The sequence below is a fragment of the Phocoena phocoena genome, chromosome 17 (genome assembly GCF_963924675.1).
Source record: "Phocoena phocoena chromosome 17, mPhoPho1.1, whole genome shotgun sequence".
NCBI lineage: Eukaryota > Metazoa > Chordata > Mammalia > Artiodactyla > Phocoenidae > Phocoena > Phocoena phocoena.
Window position 1 is genome coordinate 53,017,924 of NC_089235.1, and position 25,890 is coordinate 53,043,813.

General features: G+C 38.6%; 1 protein-coding gene across 1 annotated transcript in view; it reads left to right on the forward strand.

Annotated features, from left to right (window-relative positions):
* TRHR (thyrotropin releasing hormone receptor) overlaps nucleotides 1–25,459 on the forward strand; it is a 48,819-nt gene extending 23,360 nt beyond the window's left edge. The window contains exon 3 of the mRNA XM_065895422.1: nucleotides 24,946–25,459. Coding sequence (XP_065751494.1) covers nucleotides 24,946–25,353 — 408 coding nt within the window. The 3' untranslated portion in view covers nucleotides 25,354–25,459. The remainder of the gene's footprint in view (nucleotides 1–24,945) is intronic.
* The last annotated feature ends 431 nt before the right edge of the window (nucleotides 25,460–25,890 follow it).

The window sequence follows — 25,890 nt, forward strand, 5'->3', positions numbered from 1 at the left end:
TGCCAAAATTGCCACGGGGAGCCCTGCCTCCAAATGGAGAGGAGCCAGGTGCCTGGATAAACCCCTTACTCAAAAAATACCGTGAATAGGACCAGCTCATGGGCAGTAACTCCTTCCTCACCACCTAGAGCCAGATCTCTCCGTTATCAGCGTCCTCAGCTGACATGCCTAGTGTTCAGTCTGTTCTTCCTTCCCCTCAAACATCTTGGCTCTTGCCACTTTATTGTATTTTTTAAATTTTTATTGAAGTATAGTTGATTTACAATGTTGTGTTAGTTTCAGGTGAACAGCAAAATGAATCAGTTATACATATACATATATCCACTCTTCTTTTTTTGATTCTTTTCCCATATAGGTCATTACAGAGTACTGAGTAGAGTTCCCTGTGCTATACAGCAGGTTCTTACTAGTTATCTATTTTATATATAGTAGTATGTATATGTCAATCCCAATCTCCCAATTTATCCCTCACCCCCCCCATTCCCTGGTACCCATAAGTTGGTTTTCTACATATGTGACTCTACTTCTGTTTTGTAAATAAGTTCATTTGTACCCTTTTTTTTTAAGATTCCACATATAAGTGATATATGATATTTGTCCACTTTATCTTTAGAGGATTTTGGAAACACACGTAAAAGCAATTAGCCTTGGGACAAAAGCAACACACTCCATTTTGCACACAGTCCTTTACTTTAACTTTGCTCTTGACTTTATCTCAGAGAAAGAGGGTATCATGAGATGCAGACACCCTTAATAAATAGGGATCCACATGATCGAGGGTGCTTGACCCTTCTTGTCCAAATGCAAGCATACCAGCTTGCCGTGCCTCACCAGGACTCTTGAGATGCTAAAGGGAAAAGCCAGAGAGGCTCCACATAGTAACACTTTCTCCTATCAGTGCTACTCTTCACACTTCAGCATCGCGCAGAATATTTCTTTATTCCTCAGGGGAGCTCTCCCATCTCAAGAAGTCTGTGCCAGCCACTCAAAATCCAGTGCAGACCCAAAATTCAGACAGGTGGGAAACTGCTGTTATTCACGGTGGCTCTTAAGCTCATGAATAACAGCTTCTGTTGCTGGCGCCTCCCCAACTCCACCTATTTCCTCAGAATAATTAATCAAAAGAGGTTATTAAATCATACCAGGCTTCTTGTCCCCTTCTAAACATGCTTTAAAATAGAAAATTATCCATGCACTCTGGAACTTTTTTTTTTAAATCATGAAAACTGAGGCACCAAAAGAAAACTCATGGTCCTATTAAACTCAGCCAAAAGACAGAAATTTCTAGACTGTGATGGTATGAATTTTCTCAAATAATTTTTAATGACCATTATGAAACTCTTGGTAGCATTTAAGGAAGGCACAATAATTTTTGCAAACTGATGTAAATGTAGACCCACCTTCAGATGCTGCTGCTATCTTTTAAAGAGTTACAGAGCAAAGATATTATAACTAGAATTCTATTTATTCAATAAGGCCATCTTCCTGCCTCAACTAAACTGACTCAGTACAATCCCAATATTAAGGGTAGAGTCAAGTTATTTAGTAACATGGAGGAATATAAACTATTCTTTCAAAAACACCAATAATTTGTTACGAAGACAACTTGAAGCGTGGTGATTAGCAAGGATAAAATTCACAAAACCGTTTATGGATATGCATACCCTTAATGGCCTGGGCAGTTTCATGAGTGTTCTTAAAGTGAGCACAAAGATTTGAACCTCTTGACTCGCATGCTTTTGTGGGGTTTTCTCGGTCAAATGAATAGTGAACCATTTTTAGCAGTCACCTCAGGCCGCTTACCGGAAAAGGCTGAAACTTCCAAGAGATTCTTACAACCCTCCTCAAGGGCTCCCCACCCCAGGTGGAGAGTCACTGTTTAAATACCTACCTTAGATTCTTCAGTTAAAATCATGCCCCAGGCCACTTGCCTGTCTTCCTCCCACCAATGTAAGCAAGCAAGTAGTCTGTCCCACTTGCCTAGGTGTCAGTTGTTTATTAACCTTTTTGATAGGTAATATTATTGAGCTTTTGCTACATTGAGCCAGGCATGTTTCTCAGGGATTTTCACATCTCATCTCATTTCTGCCTCTGACATAGACATAATTTTCTCATCTCAGTTTTAAAGGTGAGGGGTCTGAGGTTTAGCAACATTAAGCTCAGGGCCCCCAGTCAAAAACTAGGAGGGGAAAGAGTTTAATCCTAACATCTGATCTAAGCCCTCTAATAGCAACGCTACACTCTACTTCCTCACATACCTGTCCACGGTACTAGTATCTCAGAGATTAGGTATAGAGTGGGCCTATCTGCCTAAGAAAGGGGGAACTTCTTCTTGTATATGTGACAGTTAAATTGATTCGTTCATTCCACAAAATGTGTTGAACACCTGCTTGAATGATCCAGGCACTGTTTAGACCTTGAGAAACAGAGATGAAAAAATAAGACAAAAATCCCTGTCCCGTAGACCTTACATTCTAAAGGGGGAGTGGGAGGTGGGAATCAGGGAATAAATACACATAATATATAAACAAACACACATAGTGTATCAGATTTTAGAGAAGAATTAAGCAGATAAGGAGGATATGAAAACTTGAAATAGGAGGGCTATGCTTTTAAATAGGACAGTCAGAGATATCAAATAAATAGCCCATTAGCAGAGTGCAGTGTTATTTTGATTCTATATGCAGGCATTAGTAAATGTCATTTATAAATCAATGCCTGAAACAACAGGGTTTTTCCCATTGATGAAATGTTAAAACAGGCTGGCTTAACATTAGTCGTTTGGCTTTTATGCACAGGAAGTGTAGAATTAGTGATACTATTTAATAATATTTCATAAACTTGTATAGCACTTATTCTAAAAGAAAATGAATTTTACGTTCTAATTCAGAACTGAAGTATTTCCCAGCGGTGGGAATAGGGACCTCTAGGTAGGTCAGTGATTGAGAGAGGTTTGTGATAAACGTTCCTTTATCCAGGTACAGCGTCAGGCCTCTTCATTTTTGTAAGAGAAAGTCTGACAACCTCTATCTTCCCTTCTCAACTGGGAAAGAAGAGACAGTTGCCTTTTTAGGGACAGGATAAGAGAATTCCATTTTTTCGATGGCAGCCGGAGTGGTTAAAGAGCAGATTGGGACAAACTGCCTGGATCAAATCCCAGTTTTACCCCTTGTAAGTTGTATATGGGTTCCCTCATTTGTAAAATGGAGATGCTAGTACCTTCCTCACGATACTATTGTAGAGATTAAATGAGCTAATGTGTAAATGAAGCACTTAGAACAGCACTTGATGCATAGTAAGTAATGAGTGTTTTCTATTATTAGTTTCAAAAATACCTTTCGCCGTTCTAGCATTTGCTATGTCCCAAGACCTAGCATAAGCACTTGATCTACATCATCTCATGTTTCCACACAAAAACCCTGGGAGGCAGGTAAAATTTCTTTCACCATTTCCCTGAAGAGAAAACTGAGACTCAGAAGCAGTTTCAGTAGCGCCCAAAGTCTAACAATTGGTAAGTGGTGGGACCGGGGTACCAGCACAGAGTGACTGCTGTAAAAGAAGAGTCTTTGACGTTAGTAAATTAGGAGGGTTTGATATAAAAACCAAAGGACTGGCTTGCTTAGGGACAGGAGGACCAACTACCAATCAACATGTAAATGCACCTTCTCCAACTGGCTCCTATACTGGTTTCTGAAATACTCCTGCCTTAATCACCCATGAAAGTGCATCATACCTTCTAGAAAAGTAGCTCCCAGGAGTAGCTCCCAGGATTATTGAAAGTACAGTGTTAACATTACATTTTTTTTAAGGTCGTAAATCTCCCGTATCTTTTTTTTTTCTTATATATAACTATGTTCCCATATCTCTTCCCGCTAGCGTCTCCCTCCCTCCCACCCTCCCTATCCCACCCCTCCAGGCGGTCACAAAGCACCGAGCTGATCTCCCTGTGCTATGCGGCTGCTTCCCACTAGCTATCTACCTTACGTTTGGCAGTGTATATATGTCCATGGCTCTCTCTCGCTTTGTCACAGTTTACCCTTCCCCCTCCCCATATCCTCAAGTCTGTTCTCCAGTAAGTCTATGTCTTTATTCCTGTCTTACCCCTAGGTTCTTCATGACATTTTTTTTCTTAAATTCCATATATATGTGTTAGCATATGGTACTTGTCTCTCTCTTTCTGACTTACTTCACTCTGTATGACAGACTCTAGGTCTATCCACCTCATTACAAATAGCTCAACTTCGTTTCTTTTTATGGCTGAGTAATATTCCCTTGTATATATGTGCCACATCTTCTTTATCCATTCATCCGATGATGGACACTTAGGTTGTTTCCATCTCTGGGCTATTGTAAATAGAGCTGCAATGAATATTTTGGTACATAACTCTTTCTGAATTATGGTTTTCTCAGGGTATATGCCCAGTAGTGGGATTGCTGGGTCATATGGTAGTTCTATTTGTAGTTTTTTAAGGAACCTCCATACTGTTCTCCACAGTGGCCATATCAATTTACATTCCCACCAACAGTGTAAGAGGGTTCCCTTTTCTCCACACCCTCTCCAGCATTTATTGTTTCTACATTTTTTGATGATGGCCATTCTGACTGGTGGGAGATGATACTTCATTGTAGTTTTGATTTGCATTTCTCTAATGATTAGTGATGCTGAGCATTCTTTCATGTGTTTGTTGGCAGTCTGTATATCTTCTTTGGAGAAATGTCTATTTAGGTCTTCTGCCCATTTTTGGATTGGGTTGTTTGTTTTTTTTTTGTTATTAAGCTGCTTATAAATTCTGGAGATTAATCCTTTGTCAGTTGCTTCATTTGCAAATATTTTCTCCCATTCTGAGGGTTGTCTTTTGGTCTTGTTTATGGTTTGCTTTGCTGTGCAAAAGCTTTGAAGTTTCATTAAGTCCCATTTGTTTACTTTTGTTTTTATTTCCATTTTTCTAGGAGGTGGGTCAAAAAGGACCTTGCTGTGATTTATGTCATAGAGTGTCCTGCCTATGTTTTCCTCTAAGAGTTTGATAGTTTCTGGCCTTACATTTAGGTCTTTAATCCATTTTGAGCTTATTTTTGTGTATGGTGTTAGGGAGTGATCTAATCTCATACTTTTACATGTACCTGTCCAGTTTTCCCAGCACCACTTATTGAAGAGGCTGTCCTTTCTCCAGTGTACATTCCTGCCTCCTTTATCAAAGATAAGGTGACCATATGTGCGTGGGTTTATCTCTGGGCTTTCTATCCTGTTCCATTGATCTATATTTCTGTTTTTGTGCCAGTACCATACTGTCTTGATTACTGTGGCTTTGTAGTATAGTCTGAAGTCAGGAAGCCTGATTCCTCCAGCTCCATTTTTCGTTCTCAAGATTGCTTTAGCTATTCGGGATCTTTTGTGTTTCCATACAAATCGTGAACTTTTTTGTTCTAGTTCTGTGAAAAATGCCATTGGCAGTTTGATAGGGATTGCATTGAATCTGTAGATTGCTTTGGGTAGTAGAGTCATTTTCACAATGTTGATTCTTCCAATCCAAGAACATGGTATATCTCTCCATCTATCTGTATCATCTTTAATTTCTTTCATCAGTGTCTTATAATTTTCTGCATACAGGTCTTTTGTCTCCTTAGGTAGGTTTATTCCTAGATATTTTACTCTTTTTGTTGCAATGGTAAATGGGAGTGTTTTCTTGATTTCACCTTCAGATTTTTCATCCTTAGTGTATACAAATGCCAGAGATTTCTGTGCATTAATTTTGTATCCTGCTACTTTACCAAATTCATTGATTAGCTCTAGTAGTTTTCTGGTAGCATCTTTAGGATTCTCTATGTATAGTATCATGTCATCTGCAACCAGTGCCAGCTTTACTTCTTCTTTTCCGATATGGATTCCTTTTATTTCCTTTTCTTCTCTGATTGCTGTGGCTAAAACTTCCAAAACTATATTGAATAGGAGTGGTGAGAGTGGGCAACCTTGTCTTGTTCCTGATCTTAGTGGAAATGCTTTCAGTTTTTCACCATTGCGGACGATGTTGGCTGTGGGTTTGTCATATATGGCCTTTATTATGTTGAGGAAAGTTCCCTCTATGCCTACTTTCTGCAGGGTTTTTAATCATAAATCGGTGTTGAATTTTGTCAAAAGCTTTCTCTGCATCTATTGAGATGATCATATGGTTTTTCTCCTTCAATTTGTTAATATGGTGTATCACGTGATTGATTTGCGTATATTGAAGAATCCCCACTTGATGATGGAATATGATGGAATGTGATGATGGAATAAACCCCACTTGATGATGGTGTATGATCCATTTAATGTGCTGTTGGATTCTGTCTGCTAGTATTTTGTTGAGGATTTTTGCATCTATGTTCATCAGTGATATTGGCCTGTAGTTTTCTTTCTTTGTGACATCCTTGTCTGGTTTTGGTATCAGGGTGATGGTGGCCTCGTAGAATGAGTTGGGGAGTGTTCCTCCCTCTGCTATATTTTGGAAGAGTTTGAGAAGGATAGGTGTTAGCTCTTCTCTAAATGTTTGATAGAATTCGCCTGTGAAGCCATCTGGTCCTGGGCTTTTGTTTGTTGGAAGATTTTTAATCACAGTTTCAATTTCAGTGCTTGTGATTGGTCTGTTCATATTTTCTATTTCTTCCTGATTCAGTCTTGGCAGGTTGTGCCTTTCTAAGAATTTGTCCATTTCTTCCAGGTTGTCCATTTTATTGGCATAGAGTTGCTTGTAGTAATCTCTCATGATCTTTTGTATTTCTGCAGTGTCAGTTGTTACTTCTCCTTTTTCATTTCTAATTCTATTGATTTCAGTCTTCTCCCTTTTTTTCTTGATGAGTCTGGCTAATGGTTTATCAATTTTGTTTATCTTCTCAAAGAACCAGCTTTTAGTTTTATTGATCTTTGCTATTGTTTCCTTCATTTCTTTTTCATTTATTTCTGATCTGATTTTATGATTTCTTTCCTTCTGCTAACTTTGGGGTTTCTTTGTTCTTCTTTCTCTAATTGCTTTAGGTGCAAGGTTAGGTTGTTTATTCGAGATGTTTCCTGTTTCTTAAGGTAGGATTGTATTGCTATAAACTTCCCTCTTAGAACTGCTTTTGCTGCATCCCATAGATTTTGAGGTGTTGTGTCTCCATTGTCATTTGTTTCTAGGTATTTTTTTATTTCCTCTTTGATTCCTTCAGTGATCACTTCGTTATTAAGTAGTGTACTGTTTAGCCTCCATGTGTTTGTATTTTTTACAGATCTTTTCCTGTAATTGATATCTAGTCTCATGGCGTTGTGGTCGGAAAATATACTTGATACGATTTCGATTTTCTTAAATTTACCAAGGCTTGATTTGTGACCCAAGATATGATCTATCCTGGAGAATGGTCCATGAGCAGTAGAGAAAAATGTGTATTCTGTTGTTTTTGGATGGAGTGTCCTATAAATATCAATTAAGTCCATCTTGTTTAATGTATCATTTAAAGCTTGTGTTTCCTTATTTATTTTCATTTTGGATGATCTGTCCATTGGTGAAAGTGGAGTGTTAAAGTCCCCTACTATGAATGTGTTACTGTCGATTTCCCCTTTTATGGCTGTTAGTAGTTGCCTTATATATTGAGGTGCTCCTATGTTGGGTGCATAAATATTTACAGTTGTTATATCTTCTTCTTGGATCGATCCCTTGATCATTATGTAGTGTCCTTCTTTGTCTCTTCTAATAGTCTTTATTTTAAAGTCTATCTTGTCTGATATGAGAATTGCTACTCCAGCTTTCTTTTGGTTTCCATTCGCATGAAGTATCTTTTTCCATCCCCTTACTTTCAGTCTGTATGTGTCTCTAGGTCTGAAGTGGGTCTCTTGTAGACAGCAAATATACGTGTCTTGTTTTTGTATCCATTCAGCCAATCTGTGTCTTTTGGTGGGAGCATTTAGTCCATTTACATTTAAGGTAATGATCGATATGTATGTTCCTATTCCCATTTTCTTAATTGTTTTGGGTTCGTTATTGTAGGTCTTTTCCTTCTCTTGTGTTTCTTGCCTAGAGAAGTTCCTTTAGCAGTTGTTGTAGAGCTGGTTTGGTGGTGCTGAACTGTCTCAGCTTTTGCTTGTCTGTAAAGGTTTTAATTTCTCCATCGAATCTGAATGAGATCCTTGCTGGGTAGAGTAATCTTGGTTGCAGGTTTTTCTCCTTCATCACTTTCAATATGTCCTGCCACTCCCTTCTGGCTTGCAGAATTTCTGCTGAAAGATCAGCTGTTAACCTTATGGGGATTCCCTTGTGTGTTATTTATTGTTTTTCCCTTGCTGCTTTTAATATGTTTTCTTTGTATTTAATTTTTGACAGTTTGATTAATATGTGTCTTGGCGTATTTCTCCTTGGATTTATCCTGTATGGGACTCTCTGTGCTTCCTGGACTTGATTAACTATTTCCTTTCCCATATTAGGGAAGTTTTCAACTATAATCTCTTCAAATATTTTCTCAGTCCCTTTCTTTTTCTCTTCTTCTTCTGGAACCCTTATAATTTGAATGTTGGTGTGTTTAGTGTTGTCCCAGAGGTCTCTGAGACTGTCCTCAGTTCTTTTCATTCTTTTTTCTTTATTCTGCTCTGCAGTAGTTATTTCCACTATTTTATCTTCCAGGTCACTTATCCGTTCTTCTGCCTCAGTTATTCTGCTATTGATCCCATCTAGAGTATTTTTCCTTTCATTTATTGTGTTGTTCATCGTTGCTTGTTTCATCTTTAGTTCTTCTAGGTCCTTGTTAAATGTTTCTTGCATTTTGTCTATTCTATTTCCAAGATTTTGGATCATCTTTACTATCATTATTCTGAATTCTTTTTCAGGTAGACTGCCTATTTCTTGCCTTTTGGGAGGTCTGAGGTCTTCTGCCAGAGTTCAGTAGGTGTTCTGTAGGAGTTGTTCCACGTGTAGATGTATTTCTGGTGTATCTGTGGGGAGGAAGGTGATCTCCGCGTCTTACTCTTCTGCCATCTTCCCGAAAGTCCAACATTACATTTTTTAGGTGACGATTTTTAGAGAGGTAATTCTAACCATGACTCTGTCATAAGAGAAATCAAATTTTAAATCAAAACTTTGGTTCACGAGCTAAAAGCCAGCATTATTTGGTTTATATTTCTCATAAGCTCTGTTGATAATGAAATGAACTTGAAAAAAATTAGTCATAAAATACAACAATAGTTTGAAATACATTATATGCCATTTATTGTTTTATTTAAAGTGTTCAACTCTTCAGTTGGTTGGCAAACTACAGTCATGGGCCAAATCCTGTTCAACTGCTTGTTTTTCTAAATAAAGTTTTAATGGAACAGAACCATGCCTGGTCATTTATGTGCAGTTTATGGCTCCTTTTGCATTACAATAGCCAGGTTAAGTAGTTGAGACAAAGACTATATGGCCCAAAAAAAGCTAAAATATTAAAATATAATTTAAAAAGCTAATTAAATTATAATTAAATATAATTAAAATATAATTAAAATAAATTATAATTAAATATAATTAAAATATATTTAAATATAATTTAAAAAGCTAAAATATTAAAATATATCTCGCCCTTTATAGTAAAAGATTGCTGACCCCTGAACTATTCCTATTTAAGAGTTTGTAGGGCTTCCCTGGTGGCACAGTGGTTGAGAGTCCACTGCGTGCCCCAGCCCGGGAACATCCCAAATGCTGTGGAGCGGTTGGGCCTGTGAGCCATGGCCACAGAGCCTGCGCGTCCAGAGCCTGTGCTCCGCAATGGGAGAGGCCACAACAGTGAGAGGCCTGCGTACCACAAAAAAAAAAAAAAAAAAAAAGAGTTTGTAAAAATATTATATACTTAGTACAGGCACTGGTAAATGACAGGTGTTCAAAAACAAATGATAAGTACATATTAAATAAATATGTTTGAATTCCACAAAATTACTCAAAACAGAAAAGTTCAAGCTTATCACAGGCAGGCTAAGTTAGCAGCTAGTATATCCCCTGCCTTCACTTGACTCTATATCTCCTAAAGAAAATGCTTTGCCTGTTACATGGGAGGATCCTTGATTTAAATAGGCTCTAAAAATACAAATTTAAGATGCGGAGTGATATCTAGAAAAATAGTTTTCTACAGTCTCATGAGTGACAGAGAAGCCACAGATGACTAAATTTGACAGCAGCAGATAAGAACAGAACAAGAATGGCTATAAAGTGAGATTTATATCTTTTGGAGGTAAGCTTTGGTATATATTAACAGAGTACAGTCAACATCCAGTAATGGGAAATGAACTCAGAATAAATCATATTGAGTTAGCATCTCTTTAGCTCTTTACATTTCATAACTTCTTCATAACAATATATCCAACAATTCTTTATTTCTACAGACTATTCCCCAGAAATTTTTCTTCAGCATAATTTCAGTCTGATCTATCATGACCCTTCTGGACACTGAATCTTTACACACTGATTTTAATTTTTAACTTCAAGCATTTTTTGATGCCAAACCTTGCCTCAGGGACTAGAGATAAAAATGTGCACTACACGTTATTCCCACCATCAAGATCTTATGTACCAGGAAAGAGAACAGACCCAAAATAAGAATGACATTTGCAGTTAGGGCTGGAAGTATCAAACAACCACGTGGAATTCCACGGAGGTAGCAAAACTTAGAATAGTGTTAGTGAATTGTTTCTTCATTTGTACTTTCATTTCTTTCCTGAACATTTACTGCACCTACTCGGTACCAGACCTTCACGTTGTTCCTTGCATGGAAGGTAGAACAGGGATCCTCAAGGAGGCCTCATCATTCTAAGGACAAAAAAGAGACTATAAACAAAGAACCAAATGAAGCAACAGGATCTCTTCAGAATGTGATTATCAGTACAGAAAAAATAAACAGGAAGAGATGAAAGGAACTTAGAGAAGGGTTTATACCCACCACTCTCTATTTTTAGAGAGTATTGTTTTCATGTCTTCCTCGCAATTAATCTTCAAACATATATTTTCCTATATTAAATGCAGACACCAAGGCTCCAGAAAGCTTTGAATGGTAATGACTAGTGAAGCTAAAATTTCAAACCAGATCTTCTAAGACCCATGTTTAACACATCAGAAAGTTAAATTCAGTGAAAATGCTGAATTTATGGCTTGCTGAAGGAAAGAAACGTATCTCCCCCATTTTTGGCTGTCTCTTTGGGTTCTTTTGGGACAGCTAGAAAATTAGCTCTGTAACTCCAGATGGACCCAAGCATGGTACGGGCTGTCTCTCCAGGGACAGACACAGGTAGAGAAGGAGCTGGCTGCCTCCCAAGTGCTCTCAGCCCCATGATAAGGGACTTTGTCCAAGACCTTTAGAAGCAAGACAACTAAATGCCCACTAAAAGTTTGGCAGCCCTGAGAGCTTTACTGCTATTTAGAGATTACCTCCCTTCCCCTCCATCATTCATATTCTACATCTTAAAATATTCTCATTGATTTCCCATCCCCTGGTGGGTGAGCAGCTGAGGGATCACTTGTCTGTATTACAGTCTACAGTGTCTCCCGTAAGAGGCCAGAGAAGCACAAGGGAGAGATGAGATTGGGAAATAGCTCCCTCAGAAAGGATCAGTATCTTCATAGATGTGTGATAGCCAGTAACCGGATTCCCAGCTCAGAGCCAGCCAAGATGCCTCATTCAGAATTTCTAAGGTCTCATTCCAATGAGAAAAATGATCAAAGGAACTAAACATACCCTAGGTACAAAGGTAAGGAAACCAAAGGAAGACTTATTAAGAGAAGCTTTTCCACATGCTTAGCCATTCTCCAATATTTTACCTGGAAGAGAGAACACTCAGAAAAGACTAAATAGGACATTCAACCCACAGCAGATGAACTGCAGCATTGTTCCAGCGTGGCTCATGACAGAATTCAGACTGACATTTCATCTTCTAAATTGAGATGTTATTATAATTTGAATCCCAGGTGTGCCAGCTGAGTTCTTCCCTTCCCAGCATGTTTCCAAATATCCTCCTCCTGTGAACAAGAAAACATCCAAGCCACAGGAAGGAAGCCAGCCTTTCATCGTGCGCAGTAATCAGTCTCTGTAGCCAGTACCGAAACCTCCACCCTACAGTAGCTGCTAGTGTTGCAGCAAGTTTCGCATCTAATCCTCAAGTCCAGCTGCACATGTTACCTAGCACACGGCTGCTTTCTACTCTTAGCAGAAGAACTTGAAATCAGAAACATTCCAAAAATATGTTCTGTCCGGACTTAGTATTGCAGTATGAATGGGAATATCTTTGTTAGGTGCTGAGACATAAACACTGTGTTGAACTAAGAATGAGGCTTTCTTTTTTTTTTTTAACATTATCTCGGCCCTTTTTTTTAATTGGAGTAAAAATTGAAGTAATTACAATGTTGTGTTAGTTCTGGTGTACAGCAAAGTGATTTTGATAAATATATATATATTCTTTTTCATATTCTATTCCATTATGGTTTATTACAAGATATTGAATATAGTTCCCTGTGCTATACAGTAGAACCTTGTTGTTTATCTATGTTATATATAGTAGTTTATATCTGCTAATCCCAAACTCCTAATTTATCCCTCCCCACCCCTTCCCCCTTTGGTAACCATCAAATTTGCTTTTTATGTCTGTGAGTCTATTTCTGTTTTGTCAATAAGTTCATTTGTATCATATTTTAGATTCCACATGTAAGTGGTACATATGGTGTTTGTCTTTCTCTGTCTGGCTTACTTCACTTAGTATGATAATCTCTAGGTCCATCCATGCTGCTGCAAATGGCATTATTTCATCCTTTTTTATGGCTGATTAGTATTCCGTTGTGTATATATAGCACATCTTCTTTATCCAATCATCTGTCATTGGACATTTAGGTTGCTTCCATATCTTGGCTATTGTAAACAGCGCTGCTATGATCAGTGGGTTGCATGTATCTTTTGGAATTAGAGTTTTCGTCTTTTCTGGGATTGCTGGATCATATGGTAACTCTATTATTATTTTTTTGAGGAAACTCCGTACTGTTTTCCATAATGGCTTCACCAATTTACAATCCTACCAACAGTGTAGGAAGGTTCCCTTAAGAATTAGTTTTTCATCCTCCCTGCTCCCCTGCACATACAGCCTTCATCAATTCCAACCTTTAAGCAGCACGTTTTATGGGTTTGTTTTTTTCTTTTTGGTTTTGCAAACTTCAGGAAAAACGTATTTCTTCCCCAAATTCAAGGCATTATAGTAAGGAGGGTAAGGAGACTTTGGAGTCAAATATACATGTTTATACATGTTTTTAAACTGTGGCTTTATTCCTTAACGTATGACATTTCTCAGCATCAGTCTTACCCTTCATAAAATGCAGATAAAGTAGGGCTATCATGAAGAAACTGACAAGCACATTGTCTGATACATAGTAAGTATTTCATAAATCTTAATTCTCTTTCTCTCCTTCATCTACTAATTCCCATTGCTAGATTGGAATACCTTTCATTTTCATCCAGTTTTCTTCATTCTAGATTGAAACATGTTAAGAAATACTGCACAGTCCCCATCTAACACAGATTCTCAGAGATTCTCAGAAAGTGAGGCTTACAGCCGGCCACTCAGGGTCTCTCTCTCTTACCCTGAGAGGTGTTGGTGTAATTTTACCCTGAACCCTAGCTCTACTAACTGGGACAGCTCAACATTCCATCACTTTTTCTAACTCTTCATGTGTCTGTGCCTCTGCCTGTCTTTGCTCTTGAAAGAAAGTACAAGCTTTGAGGGTTCATCCTATATCAGAGTTGGGTGCAGAGCTCTGCCCATTTCCCACAAGAAGTGACTCACGCTTGGTATTTTTGGTGACGCTCAGTGATTATTCTGGAGACCTGGACGTGTCACAACAGAAGGGTCACATCGTGTTCTGCACAGAAATATGCCACCCTGTTACTTCAGCTCTCATCTGTGCTCTTGTATCTTACCAACAGCAGTGGCCACTTGTGGCTCTACTGGCACACGAAGCCCCCCCCCGGGACACAGAGTCCAAGTTTCTGTCCCCACAATCGTCTCACTCAAGAAACAGCTCTGCTGGACAAGTCCACCTTCCTCAACACCCCTAGAATTGTGAAGAAATTTTTTTCAATTTCACTGGATATACCACACTTACAAATTTATACTTGAAAAATCTTGTATCACCATTTTTTTCACTTAATCACTACTTCTCCTTCCTCAGCATCACCAAATACAACCACAGTTTCTCTACTGTGAACCTCTGCTAACATTTTTATGGACCTTTTTAATCAGACTAGAGCCCAGAAAACACTTCAGAATTCTTGCCAGAATGGCTATTCTGAGTAGAACATTTAGATATAGTACTTGACAGGTGGAGTCAAGAACCCATGCATTAGCATCCCTGTGTGGCTTCTTGTGAAGAAATCTATAAGTAATCCACAACACAGGATATGACAGTCCACAATCTCTCCACCATGAGTCACCACTCAGCCTTTATTCACTTTTATTATACTTTAACTGACTTTGAGTTGATTCCAAGGCCTTTTCTGGCCCCATCATTAATTTTTAAATCCCGTCAATGATCTCACACCAGGATATGAAGCACCCCACATTGATTAGAACTGTCTTTTTTAAACTGCCTGTGCAGATTCTAAGTGAGAACAAAGCAGAACAAGCTGAAAGTGGAAAATTCCAGAGCACCCCAATCAGTGTAGAAGCGTGGCTAAATTCAGATTTATATAATTGTCTAGTCAAGTTTTTCCTTCAATTGGCTCAACTGATGTAACAAAATGCAAGAGGACATCGATCACATTGATCATAGGCCATCTGAGAGCAAAATACTCCCGGTAACAGAACACTTTGCTAATATGTAGCAATGCAGGAGAACGTGGATAGTCTCCAACCGGAGAATGTATCGTCACCCTTCAAGAAGTGGCATTAGAAGATTAAAGGCTAACTTTTATATCCATTAACCAACAAACTGTGTCCAGAAGGATGTACACTTCTGAAAACGGGGACATTCCAGTCAGAAGTGCAAGAACTAGAGCACTTCGCTAATTTAAAGAGCCCTGCACCCACACAGACCTCCACAATTACATTTTAACATTTGCAAAAAATAAGTATTTACTCAATAATAATTCAACTGTTAATTGAACACTTATTATATCACAGGCATGCATACAAAGGCCTTCTCCCAACCTGTGATGCAATCCTATAAAAGTTAGTTGTTCATTTACTTTGTTCATGAAGCCAAAAACAGAGCTTTAGCATTATAGAATGTGGGATCCAATATTGATAAAAGAGCCTCTTTACAAACTGAAGTTAGCCTAAGATGCTCTTGATGATCACTCATAAAAGTGGTAAGAGTCCGCCTGCTGATGCAGAGGACACGGGTTCGTGCCCCAGTCCAGGAGGATCCCACATGCCGCAGAGCGGCTAGGCCCGTGAGCTGTGGCCACTGAGCCTGCGCAAAAAAAAAGTGGTAAATATTCTTTGAGTACATTTACTGACGTGGTTGTCACTTCCTGTAATATGGCTTTGCCTTTTTAGTTCTAAGAAAGCTTTTTCAGATTGCCCTGAAATTTAGATATTCTGCCCCTAAATGACAGCCAAAGGTTTGCATGGACCTTGGTACATTTTATTAAGTAATTTTCGTCTGGCTATTCTTTTTAAATCTTCTATAAATTCAGTTTTTAAATTGACAGTACCCCTAAAAAAGGATTTAATTATATGCTTTCTTCTCAAAGTGATACCTCTATATCTTTCTATAACTCCATGTCTTCAACAATATTTCAGTTATAATGAACTTTTTTTTTTTAATTTTATTTTATTTTTGGCTTCATTGGGTCTTCGTTGCTGCGTGCGGGCTTTCTCTAATTGCAGCGAGCAGGGGCTACTCTTCATTGCAGTGTGTGGGCTTCTCATTGTGGTGGCTTCTCTTGTTGCAGAGCACTGGCTCTAGGCACGCGGGCTTCAGTAGTTGTGGCATGTGGGCTCAGTAATTGTGGCTCGTGGGCTCTAAGCACAGGCTCAGTAGTTGTGGCGCTCGGGCTTAGTTGCTCTGCGGCATGTGGGATCTTCCCGGACCAGGGCTCGAACCGTGTCCCCTGCACTGGCAGGCGGATTCTTGACCACTGTGCCACCAGGGAAGCCCTATAATGAACTTTAAAAAATAAATAATAGTTGGTCTGGAAACCAGGGTCCTGGGTCTAGAGATGCACTGTGTTCTTAGATAGCCACAGGAAATTAATATAAATTCTAGTAATGTCTTCAACACTTCAAGAAACTTCATTACCTCTATGAATGCAGCAATTAAGATGATTACCAACAATCACTGTGATTGGGAACTGAATCTCTTCCTATAGTTCATCAGCATCTTGAGAGATACATATGCTCCCGGTGTTATCTCCCTTTGCCTGGCCTTATAATCCCCAAAAAACAAAATCCTATTATGTGAAAAAGATCACAAACATGTCTGAATATTGTGTTACTATTAATAATATATAAGTTCGATTTTCTCAGAATGTTCAAACCGGAGAGACTTTTGAGAGGAATCCAGATTGTGCATTTACTGGCTCAGAATATGAGGTTCAGACATAAGTCATGTGACCTGCCCAATCTCCTCAGAACTCAGAGGTGGATTGTGAAACCAAGATGCTGGACACCAATTCCAGCTCCTTCTATGCCCACTGCACTTTGTCCCTCACTAACACACAGAAGGACTATGCCACAGCATTTATCTCCCAGGGGAGAATGTCCAGATAACAGCAGGGCCCATGACCAGGCACAGGGTTTTTTCTGAATCATACATAGAATCAAAAATCAATTTTTTTTTCTGAATCAGTACAAGAATTCCAACTAAATTTCCCAGAGTACTGAGGTATCAACCATTCTCCATGACCTCCTAGGCAGACTAATAAACCAATCTCTGATAATTAATCAAAATATCCTCAGATTCTATGTAAGCAGATCCTCATAAATGGCATACTATTAATTGAGCTGTAACCCAAAAAAGAAGTTTCCATTTTATTTTTTTATTCCATTTTATTTTTTATTCTATTTTATTACTTTCACATTTTAAATTTTGTTTGTTTTTTCCCTAGGAAATTGGTATGAAGGATTCCTATCTGCCTTGATATGACAATTTTCTTCTCCCTAATCAGTACTTTCTAAATGCAACGCTCCAATTTGGGGCAAAAAATCATATGTGATTCCAGGGCTACCAATGATTCCTGCCGATAATGTTATCCTTTCCAAATACTTCAAAAACATTTTTTTATCGGAGTATAGTTGATTCATAATGTTGTGTTAGTTTCTGCTGTACGGCAAAGTGAATCAGTTATACATATACATATATCCACTCTTTTTTACATTCTTTTCCCATATAGGTCATTACCGAGTACTGAGTTCACTGTGCTATACAGTAGGTCCTTATTAATTATCTATTTTATATATAGTAGTGTGTATATGTCAATCCCAATCTCCCAATTTATCCCTCCCCCCCACATCCCCCCAGTAACCATGTTTGTTTTTTTTTTACATCTATGACTCTATTTCTGTTTTATAAATAATTTCATTTGTACCATTTTTTTTAGATTCCACATATAAGTGATATCATGTATTTGTCTTTCTGTGTCTGACTTACTTCACTCAGTATGACAATATCTAGGTCCATCCATGTTGCTGCAAATGGCATTATTTCATTCTTTCTTATGACTGAGTAATATTCCATTGCATATATGTTACAGCAAATTTGAAGGCTTCAGCTTACCATATATGTTGATTTTTGTAATTATCTAGAAAGAAAACTAGACTTAGAGTTGGCAGACCTTAGTTTAATAACTAGCTTTGCTATTTATATGTGAGCTATATGATCTTATTTCTCTGCTTCTCTGAGCTGTTTCCATTCATCAATGAGATGGGAATAATAACACCTGTCCTACAGATCTCACTGGGACATGAACAGAAAATGGTTTAAGGACAGTGAAAGTACTTTGTTAACTACAAGGAATTAAACAATTAACTGCTATCAGGACTCCATTCAGGATTCAGGGTATTGACAAGAAAGTGGCATTTTCTCCCACATTATCTTGATTGCTTAGATCAAGTGTGGCTAAGAACAAAAAAAGAAAAGAAAAGAAAAGCAGATATTGGAAAAGTAATTTTGTGTCTACACTTGAGAAGAGGCCAACCACACCACTTGGGCACTGGACTCTCTTCCCTATTCAAGAACATAGTTCTTCCAATTGTCTTCTTTCTCTTTCTCCTGGATCGTAGGATTTCCCCTGTCTATGGGGATTGTTCCCTAAGCAAACAAACATGCTGTAATGTCTCTCATCTTTAGAAAAATAGACTCTTCATCACCCTCTGGCAGCCCTTCTGCTTTTCTGCTGCTTTTCCCAGAAAAACTCTAAAGATATGTTTATAATCACTATCCACTTTTCCCATCTTCTCTTGAGCCCACTCTAAACAGGCTTGCCTGATAAAGTTTTTATTTTTATTTGTATAAATAAATAATCCTTTTCTCCAAAACTACTCATTTCCTCTTATTCATGCTATTCTGTCTTGTAGGTGTTCTCCAAGTTACAAGAGTAGCCTAAGAGGGTTGTCCCAACTATTTTAGTTTTGTCTTTTACTCTTTATCTTTCTTGAGTCCTGATCTGTAAAATCAGTTAGTACTTTTTACTAGGCATCATTGTAATAATTATCAGAATTATTTCAGAATTACATCAAATATTAAATGTTTAATATTCTTGAATACTTTGTAACTTAAAAAGCAATATGCAACCTGGCAATTCCACTCTTACTTATAGACCCAAGAAAAATAAAAACATACACGCACACAAAAACTTGTACACCAATGTTCATAACAGTATTAATCATTATAGGCAAAAAGTGGAAACCACCCAAATGAGTGGATAAATAAAATGTGGTATATACATAGGATGGAATGTTATTCAGCAATTAAAAGAAATGAAGTACTGATATAAGCCGCAATATGGATGAACATTAAAAACATTACACTAAGTGAAAGACACTAGTCATACACAAAAGACTGCATGATCCCGATTATATGAGATATTCAGATAGGCAAATCTATGGAAACATAAAGTACATTAGTGGTTGCCTAGGGCTGGGGAAGGTGAACAGTGATTGCTCATGGGTATAGGGTTTCTATTCAGGATGATGAAAATGTCCTAAAATTAGATTGTGGTAATGGTTGCACAGCTCTGTGGATATACTAAAAACACCTGAATTGAACACTTTAAGTGGGTGAACTTAATTATATGTAAATTATGTCTCAATAAAGCAATGTACGAGGTTAACATCATTAGTCATAAGTCAAGTTGATAGCCTGCGCCCCTGATATGTTGTGTTGAAAATGGCAGTTCACCTCTGTGACCTTCCTCCAAAAAATCCATTGCTTCATTGTAACCATGAGGAAAACATCATCCAAACTCAAGTTGAAAGACATTCTATAAAATGCCTAACCAGTTTTCCTCAAAACTATCAAGACCATCAAACATAAGGAAAGTTAGAGAAGCTGTCACAGCCCAGAGGAACCTGAGACAATGTAATGACTAAATATAATGTGGTATCCTGGATAGGATCCTGGAACAGAAAAAGGACACTAGAGAAAAACCAATGAAATCTGAATAAAGTATGGAGTTAACTAATTCTGTGTAAGAATAGTCATTAATTGTGACAAAGAAATGTGCCATACTAGTGTAAGGTCTTAGTGATAGGGAGACTTTGGTGCAGGGTATTTGGAAACTCTCTGTATTGACTTTGCAACTTTTCTATAAATCTAACACTATCTTTTTAAAGGTTATATACAAATGTTAGCTAATAGTTTTAGAACTTGTAGTAAAAGTCATAGTACTAGTACTAGAGATAGTAGTTAGTAAAACGAGCTTCCTCAGCATCCTAGAATAGAGAAACTAGTTCGCCTCTGGTTTTTCATAGACAGCACACATATGCAAAGTTGAGCTTGTGTCCACTCAGGGCAATGTAATCTCAACCTTCAGATAGACATCTCAACAGTCAGATAGACATCTGCCCAGTTCATGTATTTTTAAAAAAAAATTTTAAAGGAAGAAAAGAAATCCTTGAATAGGGTCTTTATCTAGAGATTTTATAGATTACAAAACGATGTTTTGAGGACTGAATTAAACTCTCTTGTGAGAACGATATGGCACTTATTCCACATAATTAAATATAATAAAGAGTAAGATATATATAGTAGGGCTTGATTCTAAAGTTTCCAGCTGATCCTCACGAAAAAGTTAACCCTTCACCATGGTGGCCAAGGACGGGGCCTGCCCACCTTAGACCCTCCTGTTCCCACCCTGCTCTTCTCAGCCATCCCTGTAAGCAGTTTCTCCAGCTGAACACTATGTTTTAATCAACTGATTTTTATGACCTCTTTTCCTTGCCCTCAATATACTCTGCAAAAATGGCTGCCTACTTCTTCGCTGACTTTCTAGCTCCATGGAGCTGACCCTTTTAGGACTCAACACTCTACATCCCTTTCGGCAGCTGCATCTCCCCTTCTGTCCTAGCAGAAGGAATGCCAAGCACCCCACAGAAAGTGATGGATTTTGTTATGATTTCCACAAGCTTCCTAGAGAAGAGAGATCGCTCCACTTGTTTCCACGGTCTGCAGTTAGAACTTACACACTAAATTACTTCTAGTCTTCATGCTATGCCCCACTATCTCATGCCTCCAGATTGTCACACACACCCAGTCTCTGCAGTAACACTTGTCCTGCCTCTCCTTATCTTCAGACTTTGGCTTAACTACCACTGAGACCAAATCCTCACTCACCAATCCTCAACCTCAAGTCCAGATCGGGAACTCTCATAGAACCAAAACTTTCCCCTGTCTTAGCATTTGTCACATTGTATCAGATTATAAGATACGTGAAGCTATTGGCAATGTGTCTCTGGGTCACTGTCGAATCCTCAACAGCCAGGACATTGACTGGTACACAGTAGGAATGCCATTGAATCTCCTAGAGTAAATGAGTAAAGTAATTCCTTCCCAATCAAAAATATATGGAGATATATATATATATATGGTATATATATATATATATATATATATATATATATATGGTAAGATCATTTTCCCCTGAAGATGGTTTCATGCTGTTTCTCAAAGACCTTTAGGTCCTGGGGCAGAGGCGTCTGTAAATAAGCAATCTTTCAACCCATTGTGTATCCCATGCACTTCCCCAGTAAAAATGTCAACGCCTAAAAACAGTGGCCCAACAATATTTTCAAATTTGCATTTTTGTCACTTATTTGGAACCATAGCAGAAATAAAACTTCAGCAACCAACAGTGAAATTAATTGGGTATGGAAGACAATCTCTAGGACATTTCCTTTCTAGGTATTTGCTCCTGTATTAAGAACTATTAAAATCCAAGCTATGGCTACACCAAAAACTTGGGAACATGTTAGAAAGTGATTAAGCTCAATCAAAGATATTTGGAATTAACTAAAAATACTTATGAGTGAGATTGAATGTATTCTCTATTATCCCACTGGAGACATATGTTCCTCCGGGACAGTCTTAGAAACATCACTGCATTTGTTTTATTTTAACACCTCCTTAACATTTTAAAAATGTATATTTCAAACAAAAAGCTGAAGTATATTAAGGACTCATTTTACTAATTAACCAATCTCTATTTAAAAGGGATTTTTAATATTAAAAAATCAAGTGTTTGCAAAAATCCTCTAACAATATGTTGGAGTATTAAAAACTCAGAAAAGGGGGGCTTCCCTGGTGGCGCAGTGGTTGAGAGTCCGCCTGCCGATGCAGGGGACGCGGGTTCGTGCCCCGGTCCGGGAAGATCCCACGTGCCGCGGAGCGGCTGGGCCCGTGAGCCATGGCCGCTGAGCCTGCGCGTCCAGAGCCTGTGCTCCGCAGCGGGAGAAGGCACAGCAGTGAGAGGCCCAACTCAGAAAAGGAATACTCGAGGAATGGTGTCTCCTCCAGGATGGAGTATGGAATGAATAGGGGGCAGCTCCAAGGGAACCAGGTTCATGAAGCCTCCCCTTCTCTGCAGGTGGAGTAAGTTAATCCTTCCTCAGAACCCTGGACTCATGTATATCACAAGGCACATATCACAGTCTGCTTATTTTTAATGTATAAAGTCAGTGACTTCACAATGCATTGATATAAGCAACATGAAAAGAGGAGAGAGCCTTACTGTTCGAATCCCCAACATCTAGAAAAGTCCCTAGGATATGGCAAGTGCTTAATAAATGTTCACTGAATGAAAAAAAAAACAGAAAAGGATCATGATTACATATTTTGAACTAATACTTTCCATGCCTGAATTTATTCAACATTAATTGAGGGCTATCTTATGTCACATACTGTATTAAATACCTGAGGAAAGAGAAATGAATAAACTTTACTCATGTCCTGAAGAAGCTCACCATCTATTGGACAGGTGGACAAATATAACTCATTGCAATTAAAAGTTTGGGGAGTGATGCCAATGTATGCATGGGGGCCTGTGGAAGCGCATGGCAGAGATACTAACCTAGAAACAGATTGCTTTTCTTTGAGACAATGAAAGTTGCCCCCTTACATGAATTAAAAAGAGGTAGGTAGATATTATATGTGAAGTCAGTGTTTCATCTTAAAATAGTAGGGAAAAATAAACAGATAAAATTCAACCTTTAAGTTCAGAAATTAAGCAGCAATAAGTACGTTGAAATTATACTTAGAAGAGATTAAATGTTTTTGGCAACCATGTGGGAGTAACATGGTAGAAATATCATTAATGAAAATGCAAAAGACTTTCACAGGGAGAGCAAAGTATAAAGGAAAGAGCATGGGCTTTGGCTTAAGCAGACTTAGCTCGAATCATGGCTGTCACTTACTAGCCATGTGTCTTTAGACAAATCACATATACTCTCTAAACCTCAATTTCTTCATAGGCAAAAGAGAACCAATACTAGCTTACACACGGAGTTATTATTAAAAGCATTAAATAAGATTATGTTTACATATCTTTATGATGGGCCATTTATAAAGACTCAAATGTGATGCTAGCACTCCAATTGTAAATCAAACCAGGGGCTCAAATATAAGATGCTTAGTCCTTGGCAAGGAGTGAGAGGATATTGGTAAGTGTGAAGCAGTGACCTGATATCAGAGAACCTGGAGTACCGGGCGGTGGAAACAGGCAGGGATGTGAGTGATGATGATGACGATGAAGATGATAATTACTATGGCTCCTTCCAAAGCTCAGAGTATTTATCACTGAATTAAGCCTTTAGTTTCCTAGCATCAATTAAAGTATTTACTCATAATTTTAAAAGTCAGCTTTGAAAAAGCAGGCTTCCATTAACCTCTTGTCTGAATAGATCCTCTTTATCTCTGAAAGAAGTCAAGAATCTCTGAAATGTTTTACTTGGTATTAAATGAACCAATGTGAAAGTCATATCTTCCCACTGAACAACTTCCCTACCCCAGTAAGCCAAATATAAAATGTAATTATCCTACACGCGGTGAGTCAGAAGGACAGTGAACAGTGGTCACTCAGGGAACGGTGAGTGAGGTAGAGCTGGAGGGCGTGGGGCACATTCTTAGAGGGTAGGAAGGACTTCAAGAAAGTGATCAAATGGCCCTGGAAGCAGAGGAAACACAGTAGCTTGAGAGTAGGTGTATAGATAGCTCATAGGTGCCATTGCAAAGAAGTTGTAGGAGTTGTTCAAAAAAAGATAGTAGTGGTTCAAAAAACGATAAAGGCTATGTGTGTCCCTAAGTGAGAAGTCTTACAGCAAATGATATGAGCCACAGAAGAAGGCAGTTACTATAGAATAACAGCAAGAGGGTAGCATTACCCCCACGATGTGGGATTCATGGGGAGTTCCTGGGGTGGACAAGATATAGTTAAGGGTAAGACAGAGCCCCAGTATCAGAAGGAGTGCCAGGAGGGGAACGGAAGGTATTCTAACACAGGAGAGCAAGATGGATTCTATTATCAGGATTAAGTACAAGGAGCTGAATTTATAGTAGATACTAATGACAGAGTGGGTATCTAGCTGTGGAATCCTTATTTCTACACTAAAGAACTTTTAAAAGCCCTGTGTAAAAGCAGGATCTCTCTCAATGCCAGAACAAGATAGAGGCTGGTGGAGAGGGCTTTAGGAAAACAGCTGAGAGGTTGGGAAGGATGAAAGAGGAAGTATCAGTTCCTTCTATTTGTGGTAGTTTTCAAGTTCAGAACATCTAGAAAGTCTGGGCTGAGGAAGCTGAAATTTGTCAAACTCTGTAAGAGACTATAGATATCTAAAAACTTATTTTAAAATATGTAAAGTGTTGCTGTTGAAGGAAAGGTGAGTAAAGATGGGATTAGACCCTAGGTGTCCTAGTGTTCACAGCAGACACTTTTGGTGCCCTGGGTCACATCCTCTGAGACAGACTGTGGTTTCAGCCATGATTTCATGGCTATTGTGGATGGTTCCTGCTTGCTGAGAACACTGCACTACAGGTATCCAATGTCCCCTTACTGTCTCTTCTCTTCTCCGCCTCAAGGTTCTGTCTAAAGCCCCTAGGAGTTTCCAGGTAGGTGAAACTTGAAAGTACCGTGCATTTAAAGCCCCTAAGGCACCTCTCAACAAAGGGGAGATGGCAGCCAGTAGATAAATGCCTCAGCTTCCCTGTCTCTGGACAGATGATCCCGAAACACATTACTTGATCCACAGTTGCCCGCAGTAGGAGTTGTCTCAAAAACACACCGTAATTTGGCTTTTCCTCCCCTGTCACACTCTCTTCTATGCCTTTAATCCTGCTTCCTGGGTTCATCTCCCAAATACTGTAAACTGCCTACACTTAAGTCCTTGTCTCAGACTACATATTGGGAACTAAATGCTGGAGGAGGGCAGAGGCGGAGTCGTTTTATTTTCACGTTTCGGTTCTGTTTTATTTTAATTTGTGTTTGCTTTGCATTTCTGTTTCTCCACAGGTCACCAAGATGCTGGCAGTGGTTGTCATTCTGTTTGCCCTTTTATGGATGCCCTACAGAACTCTTGTGGTTGTCAACTCATTTCTTTCCAGCCCTTTCCAAGAAAATTGGTTCTTGCTCTTTTGCAGAATTTGCATTTATCTCAACAGTGCCATCAACCCAGTGATTTACAATCTCATGTCCCAGAAATTCCGTGCAGCCTTCAGAAAGCTCTGCAACTGTAAGCAGAAGCCCGTGGAGAAACCGGCTAGCTACAGCGTGGCCCTCCATTACAGCGTCATCAAGGAGTCAGATCATTTCAGCACAGAGCTTGATGACGTCACTGTCACTGACACTTACTTGTCTGCCACGAAAGTGTCTTTTGATGACACCTGCTTGGCTTCTGAAATAACCATTAGCCAAAGTTGATTCATGAAGTAGAAGAAAATGGATGATAAAGAGCGTGAGAATCTGTGCAGTTATCAACCCAAGAGAGGAAACAGCCAATACTGGTATGTGATGACAGAGCGGATAAAGTCCTCGCCAGTGCTCTAACACTACTGCCCCAAGACACTCTGACCCATTAGAATGACTCACAGCTTCCTTCTCGTATCAAGAAAATGTATATCATAGAAAAACTGAGCAGGTCTGTGAAAAACCCAAATGGTGGAAACTTTCCATTTAATTGGAGACTTTTTATTTTCTGGGGCTGTGAAGTTTAGATAAAATCTAGACATCAGTTTACCTTATTCAAAATAATTTTATCAAATGTATTTTTTCACCCCTCCCAAATTATTTATACATGTGGTAATTTGGCAACATGAAGATGTTTAATGTGTTCATTTAGCATTTCATTTTAATAAAGTACAGTGCTACTTTCATGAATATTTGAAACTACAGGGGGAAATAGAAAAAAAATTCGAGGAGTAAAAATGAGATTTCAGACAAATATATTCACCATATGAA